Source organism: Aptenodytes forsteri, unplaced genomic scaffold (assembly GCF_000699145.1).
Source record: "Aptenodytes forsteri isolate BGI_AS27 unplaced genomic scaffold, ASM69914v1 Scaffold147, whole genome shotgun sequence".
Taxonomy (NCBI): Eukaryota; Metazoa; Chordata; class Aves; order Sphenisciformes; family Spheniscidae; genus Aptenodytes; species Aptenodytes forsteri.
The window spans coordinates 1,998,606-2,005,990 of NW_008795320.1; the positions used below are offsets into that span (position 1 = coordinate 1,998,606).

Below are 7,385 nucleotides of genomic sequence, written 5' to 3' on the forward strand. Positions count from 1 at the left end.
GGGAGCCCCCCACGGGAGCCGCGTCCCCCCGGGGCTGCGCCCAGGAGAAGGCTCCGGTCCCGGTCACGCCTCCCCGGCCCCGTCTCCCCAACCGCGGGGGCTCCTTTGAAACGCCCGCTGCAAAAACAGCGGAGCGGGCAGACAAAACAGGCCGGGCAGAATGAGGGAGAGCGATGACTCTTTAATAAATTAGCAAAATAAACAGCATTTATATATATACGTATATTACATTGCTGCATCTCAGCAAATGACATGAGTTAGGCAGAAACGTTGATTTCCCAATTTGATGCTGATATTGATCCAAAGGTATGCGTCAGTCTATGTACCCTCCTAGGTGATGCCTGATGTTGTGGTACTTAAAAACCTAAAACCACTTAGAAATAAAATAGCTTTTTTGTAAGCCAGAGACACAGCTTCCAATGAGAAAAGTTAAATTACCATATGATTCATCTTGCTGTCTCCTTGCAGAAGTGATTAAAAGAAAGTGACCCAATTTTTCCCCTCTCAAGAAAATAAGTATTACCTCACCTCAAAGGGAAGGGGGAACGAATGAGCACATCTAATGCATCAGAAGGATCATCTGTTATATTAAAAACGGATGCGATTTGCAGTGTAAAAGTCTTTGATCCTCGTGATAACCAGGAGCTGAACTGATCGGGTATTTTGATCATGCATCAGTTGATCCCAAACAGGGTAAGTACGCGGCAAAGTCCGGTGGCCCTGTCCCTCCCCGGCCCCGAGGGCTCCCTCAGTCGTCGTCCCTGACATACTGCCCTGCCTCCCAGCGCTGGGCCATGGCGCTCTTGTGACGAATCACTCTGGTGCTTTCCACAACCTAAAGAAACCAGAAGGCACAGTATCTTTTTATAAAGAAGATATTTTTATAAACAATCTTTTTTGCACGACTTGTCCTCCCAGCCAGAAGCCCCCCCTCTTTGGGTTAAATACGCCTGACACCGGCCACGACACGTTCTGCCCAACACGATGCCCACCCGAGCGGTGCCTGTGGCCCTGTGGGAGCCGAGAACCCCGTCCATCCCACCAGCCTCCAGGACCGGGAAGTGAGGGGGGTGAGGAGTCAGGGCAGTGCAAGCAGAGCCCTCGAGTACATAAAGGACTTTACCTCTGTGTTGATCTTGTCAACGGGTTCAATGCCTGCATACTGTGAAAAGGGGGAAAAAAAGGTTCAGATAACAGCAACCTCGCAGGGAAGTAGCCAGAGGCAGCTGGATATGGGGCATGGGGGCGTCAGGCTGCCGGGCAGGGGAGAGGCGAGGTGAGATAGCTTGTGCAGTTGTGCCCTCATGCCCTCCCCAGAGCAGGGGGGACAGTTCAGGCCAGGACCTTCCCCCCCCAGGAGGAAGCTGCTGCTCCCCTGCAGTCCCACCCAGTGCTGGCACCCATGAGCTGTGGGTGACTGCCCTGGGGGCTCGGCACAGCCCCTTGCCGGTGCCACCACCACCAGGTCTCCCACCAAGCCAAGCAGCTGGACCTCCAGCTCCGGGTGGGAGCTGGGCATGGCCACCTTTGGCCCCAGAGCCACCAGCCTTCTCCCGGGCTCCAGCCCCGCAACTGCGTGCTGCCCAGTGCAGGCAGGGCAGGCACATTCACCTTTCCGTCCTCTTTCACCCTCCTCCTCCGCTCCTCGAAGGGGCTGGAACGAGCCGAGTCGGGGGCAAGGGTCTCCGTGCTGCCCTGGGAGGGACCAGCCACTCTCAGCGGGGTGAAGGACGACACTAGCCCCAGGACCCCCACCTGGTGCGACGTGGGAGTGGAAACGGGAGACCCGGACACCGAGTAGCTGCCGCTTACACCTGAGGCAGCTTCAAGAGAAAGAGCCGTTACAGGGTGAGGGACACCAGGACTGCTCCCGGGGCTGGGAGAGCAAGGCTCCTGCCCCAGACCAGCCTCCTCGGCAGGTCCAGAGGGTTTGGTCACGGCTGGGACCCCGTGTCTGGGTGCCAGCCGGGGATTGTCAGGAGCAAGGGAGGGGAAATGCATGAGCTGGGCACTTCTGGGCCCTTCCAGCACTGTTTTCTGTGATAGTATGACACAAAGTCATCAATATCTGAGCAGCTCTAGAATCAAAAGCCATGCTGCTCTTGCGGAGCCCATGCCTCAGCAGCAGCAGCAGCAGTTCCCTACATCTGTTCCCCCCCCCTGCAGGCTGGGCTGCTCCAGCTGGCTCCAGGGACTTCACATCAAGCACTCCTGCTTGCTGACCACAGAATCCCTGTCCAAGGAGAATTATTTCTCCTGGGACAACTTGCTACCAACACACAGGGGTCCTTACAGGCATCTCAGCAAATCCTTGCAGGGAGGAACTTGGACGCCCTCACCCGCAGCCAGACTCTCCCAGGCCGGGACTTGATGCTTTCCACCCATAACTCTTTCCCCCTTGGTCCCTCCCACGGCCACTCTTGCTCTCACAGAGAGCCCAGGTCACATCTGGCTGCTGCCCGCGAGAGGCATCTCATGCAGACTGCGGACACCGTAAGAGTTTGCTGCCTAATGGCTTCCCATGCCTGGGAAAGGCACCTGCCTGCCTGCACAGGAAGGTCCCTTGGGACGGGCGCCTCATGGTGCCACTCCTGCCCCCTCTGATGGCTCCTGCTAAGACTCAGAGCCACAAGGAATGGGAGGGCAGGAGTGATGCCCATGGTACCTCTGCCCCAGGGTTTGACCCCTGCCCTGTCCCATCCCACCGTTCCTCTCCTCGCCTTACCGGAGCTGTGCCTTGAGCGGGAGCCCTCCTGGGGAAAGCCGTCGCTGCTGACCAGGGAGTAGCTGTCTATCAGCTGCCTCTGCCGCCGCTGCTCCTGCAGCTCCTCTTCCCTCTGCAAGTCACTCCGGATCTCCTCCTCGATCAGTGCTGATGTCTGGGGCTTCCAGGTCCTCAGCTTGTACTGCTCCTCCTGGCTGTCCGCCCTCCTTAGCGGCTTCTGTGTCCCCATGTCGTCCACGAAGGAGACCTTGGGCTTCCAGAAGGAGAAGGAGAAGTACTCTCTGGGCAGGACAGCCGTGCCGGTGGGGCTCAGGGTGGAGCTGGGAAGCCTTCCTCTCCAGGAATCCTCGCTCCCCCATTTGCTGGCGCCGGCGGAAATGCACTGGGACACCAGAGGCTGGTCCTGGCTCTTCTCGCTGGCAGCAAAGCGCGGCTGGGATGCCTGGAAGCGCGTGATGCTCACTGTGTAGCTGGGAAGACTTCTCCCACCCCTGGTGTCTTCTGTGGGGCAGGAGCCGTGGCTCGTGGGCCGCTCTGCCGCAAACTCATTAACACAGCTCCTCTGCTCGTCTGCCTTCCTCGTGGGGGTGGGCTTCTGTGGGGAGGCTTCCTCCTGCTCGAACACCCTCCTACGCTCGTCCAGCTCCTGCTGTGTCCCCTTGTCATATGTCCCCAGCAGCCTCCCTTGCTTCTTCAGATCTTCCTCTCGCTTGGTTTCCTGCTCGATTTCCCTCTGGACGTAAAGGGAAGCGCGGCCTTTGTCCTTCCCTTTCCTGCCTGGGCCGGGAGAGGCGTGCATGGAGAGGAGAGGCTTGGTCTGGATCTCCACCAGCTCGCTGCTGGAGGTCAGCCGCTGGATCCCCCTCTCCTTCCAGAGGTTCTCCTCCCTCTCCATCGCCATGCGGATCTCCCGCTCGATGGGCGTCTCGTTGATCTTCATCTCCTTGTCCAGGCCATTGCTGCCGGCCCTCAGATCCACAAGGCCATTGAAGATCTCGTTGGATGCACTTCCGTCGCTGGTGTAGCCTGCATTGGCTTCGTTATACATCTCACCCAAGCTGGAGTCCAGGTCCTCTCTAGAAGATGCTTTAGTCAAGCTGGACGTTTTCCCAGTGGGATATGACCTTTCAGTATCAGCCCTTCTGGGAGCATAAACCTCCTCCTTCACAGGTGTCTTGTAGGATACACTATGAACCTGATAAACGGTCTTGTCCGTCCTGCTCTGGCTGGATGCACCAGCATTACCATAACCTCTTGCAGCCTTCGTGGCCATCTCAGGACTATGCCACTCTTGCCTAGAGACATTTGTCATAGACTCTGGCTTTGGAGACATGGCCTGTTGCCCTGGGCTGAAAAAAGAGCCCGGGTTGGTCTTCTCCAGCATCAGGAACTGCTGCCGAGCAGCGGAGAAGTTGATCTGCTCCGTATCGATATTTTCAGGGTCAACAGGCGTCGCTGCCCTCCCCGAGGAAGGCTTGTCAAAGCAAATGGCGAAGCTGGTGGTGAAGCTGCCCGTGTGCCTGCCTTCACCCTGGCTGCCTGTGCCGGCGTTTATAGAGCTCAGCTCATCTATGGAGCTCCACCTCTCGGCCATGGTGGAGCTCTTCCTCACCACCTGGCTCTGGATGACCTCCCTCCTCTCATCCTCAAGCTCCCTGGCTTTCTCAGGTGAGATGTTTGGTGGAGGGACCCTGTACTGTTCCTGTTCATCCTCATCGTAAAGCTTCGAGGGCTTCCTCTTGCCTCTGTAAGCCCTGAGGTCATACAGGCTTCCCGACCTCACCACCTCCAGCTTGGACTCCCTGTCCGGGGACGGGGTCCAGACATCTTTTCTACCATCCAGGAAATATGAAGGTGACTTCGACCTCATTTTCCAGCCATAGCCGTTTTCCACCCTCTGGCTGCTGTGTTGAGTGGAGCCAAACACATCATCATCGCTGTTGGCCCTCTGCTCTGCAAACAAGCCGGCTTGGTGATCATCGTTATAGTCGTGCTTGTGCGAGGTCTGCGGGAGCTGGAAGACCATGTGCCTGGTGACTCTGTCCATCTCCTGGGAAGAGTCAGCATTCAACCCTCTGCCAACCTCGCCCTGGATCGGGGATGCTGCTCAGCTTCGACGTCGCCCTCAGGCTCCCGGCTCACCTGAGGATGAGGGGCAGGACCTGGCTGGCCCTGCAAGCAGGAGGGGAGAGCGGCTGTTAAGAGCAGCAGAAGGAGCAGAGGTCGGGGGCGTGTAGCTCCCTCTTCCAGCCTGGTGCTGCTGTCCTCACCCGGGCAGCGACCGAGAGATACCTGTGCCCAGGGGACAGGCACCACTAACAAACCAGCCATGTCTCAGCAGTCATTCACTCCATTTACCCAGAAACGCCAGGTCTTGGACAGAAGCAGCCAGAGCACGAAGCACTGTTCCCAGTGGAAACTGCCCTGAAGCCGACGACCCCCTCCCGCCTCTGTCCCCCAGCCTGGCCATGTCCTAAGCCGAGATGCAGCTGTGAGCGAGCAAAGCCAAACCTGCCACAGGCAGCCAGCATCGCCCGCACCACCAAGAGGGCAGCGGTGCTGCGAGACCGCGGCTGCGGGGCTTTGGGCAACGCCATGTCTGACTCAGCTGCGCCAGCCTCCGCCACCGCCCCGGGCAGCTCTTGCCCACGCCGGCACAGCCACCCTCATGCCTTACTGCGCACACCGGGCGGGGAGGGACCAGCAGCCACGGGCAGCACCGGGAGCATCAGCTCGTGGCAGGGAGAGGCGTCGGCGGCACCGGGTCCACCTCTGCCTGGAATTTCTCCTTGCGCGTTTACAGGAAGGAGACTCCAAATAGCCGAGCTATTGAAACAGCAGGGATCATAAAAATGGTTTCATGGCTCATAAAAAGGAGGGGACTTTAACCCCCGTATCAGGCAAAGCAGGAGTAAACTGCCCCAACCTTGGTGTCGATCCTCCTATGCTAACTGGGCCGGAGCTGGATGGGACAGCAGGTGCCGGGGGAGGGAGGGGTGGTGCAGGTGGGTCCCCGTGAGACAGCAGCTCTCACACCGTGTTGCAAACATCATCCCTGGCCTGGCCCCTGCGCCAGCGAGACACACGTACACCCCGGGTGAGCCAGGCGTGCCGCAGGCAAGTGGCACATCCCCTCCCTCTGTTTGCCGAGGCATAGCCACAACCCTGCCATCACTGCTCCTGGCTGGGCTCGCGTGAGCCTGAGCGGGTCAGGGGGTGCATCAGCACCAGGCACCGCTCCCCAGGCACTCACAGCCTCCCATGAGCACACGGGGAAGCCAGGAGGAAGGCTACGGCGATGACAGGGGCAGTCCAGACCCTGGATGCTGCGGTACCAGCGAGCACAGCTCGCGGTGAGGCTCCCCTGGACAGAGGCAGGCAGCCACAGGTCCCTGCGTCTGGAGCAGCCCAGCTCGTCCCCAGGACGGACGCACTGTGCCCTGGACGTGCCTCCTTCCCTGCAGCGATACTGGTGACAGAGCTCCCTCTGCTCACCTCCCAGCCTGTCCGGGCTGCGCCCTTCCTCCCACGGGGCAAACAGGGCAAGCCCTGCAGCTGAGGGGCCATTTAAGCCTTTCCTGAGGTGGGAGCACCTGGGTCTCGTCAGGGGCAGCCGGGGCATCCCGGGCCGGCCCCGAGGCGATGCCCCGGCACTGTGGTGTTGCTGCCCAGCCCCGTGCCCAGCCCGGGTGGTTCAACCTCGCTGCCTGCAGCAGGAACGGGGCTGGGATCTGCGGGGAACTGCTGTTCCCGATGCTCTGTGCCCAGCTGAATTCCCGTAACCTCTTCATGTTCCTACCTGTAATTCACTATTGCTCTTTTATAGCCCCGGATGTCCTGGTTAGTGACAACTACCTGCCCACCTCTTATCGTGTTTGGAGGGGTCAGAGGTCCCTGCTGGGAGGGGACTCCTCACTGGGGAGCGCTGGTGGCCGGTGCAGGAGGGGAGCGGGGCCAAGGAACCAGCAGGGCTGTTATCAGGGCTGCTGGCCAGCACCACGCGAGCGGCACAGCCCCTCGCAAAGCAGCACCCAAAACCATCCAACTGTCTCGGCTCGGCCCCACCTGCCCGGCACTGCAGGAACATGGGGGCATGGGGGTCCCAGGCTTGTCCCCCCTGTGCTGGGCTGCCCTCAGCCCAGCCAAGCACCGTGGGAAGACGCTGGGCAGACCAGGCAGCATTGCAGCACCTGCCAGCCTGGCCTGGGCCCCCCCACCATAAAGAGACATCTAGGGAGTTTGCCAGGGTCCCCCCACCCTGGGGGTCCTGCAGTGGGCTGCGGACTTGCAGTGTGCCCACCCTCCCCATGCAAACAGCCGCGTGTGCTCCCAGACCTGCCGACATGAGAGATGCGCACGAGTGCGCCGGCGTGCCACCGGCAGCCCCTCCACCTGCCCGCTGCAGATAGAGCCGGCGTGTGCACGCACCCCCTCGCTGCGGCCGGACCCTGGCAGGGACCAGTCCCTCTGAGGCTGGGGGTGAACAGCCGCTCCGAGCACCCCGGCGCTGCCCTCACCCCCACCCCAAACATGCTGCACTTACTGTCTGGGGGAGCCGTTGGGGCAGGGGTCCCCATGCCCCAGGGAGGCCGCGTGGGGCACCCAGCTGAGCCGTGTCTGCCAGGGAGTGGCTGGGGCAGGCGGCGGTGGGGTGTGGGGG

At 60.4% G+C, this 7,385-nt stretch overlaps 2 protein-coding genes across 2 annotated transcripts in view; both read right to left on the reverse strand.

The window, feature by feature from the left end:
• Nucleotides 1-161: 161 nt before the first annotated feature.
• On the reverse strand, nucleotides 162-7,341 carry MISP (mitotic spindle positioning). Its single transcript, XM_009279798.2, has 5 exons — nucleotides 7,269-7,341; nucleotides 2,726-4,897; nucleotides 1,612-1,823; nucleotides 1,124-1,162; nucleotides 162-835 (listed from the first exon to the last, which is right to left on the reverse strand). The coding sequence occupies exons 2-5, from the start codon at nucleotides 4,770-4,772 to the stop codon at nucleotides 749-751; spliced, it is 2,385 nt and encodes a 794-aa protein (XP_009278073.1). The 5' UTR covers nucleotides 4,773-4,897; nucleotides 7,269-7,341; the 3' UTR covers nucleotides 162-748.
• Nucleotides 4,793-7,385, reverse strand: part of PALM (paralemmin) — a 22,652-nt gene continuing 20,059 nt past the window's right edge. The window contains exon 11 of the mRNA XM_019472215.1: nucleotides 4,793-4,897. Coding sequence (XP_019327760.1) covers nucleotides 4,793-4,897 — 105 coding nt within the window. The remainder of the gene's footprint in view (nucleotides 4,898-7,385) is intronic.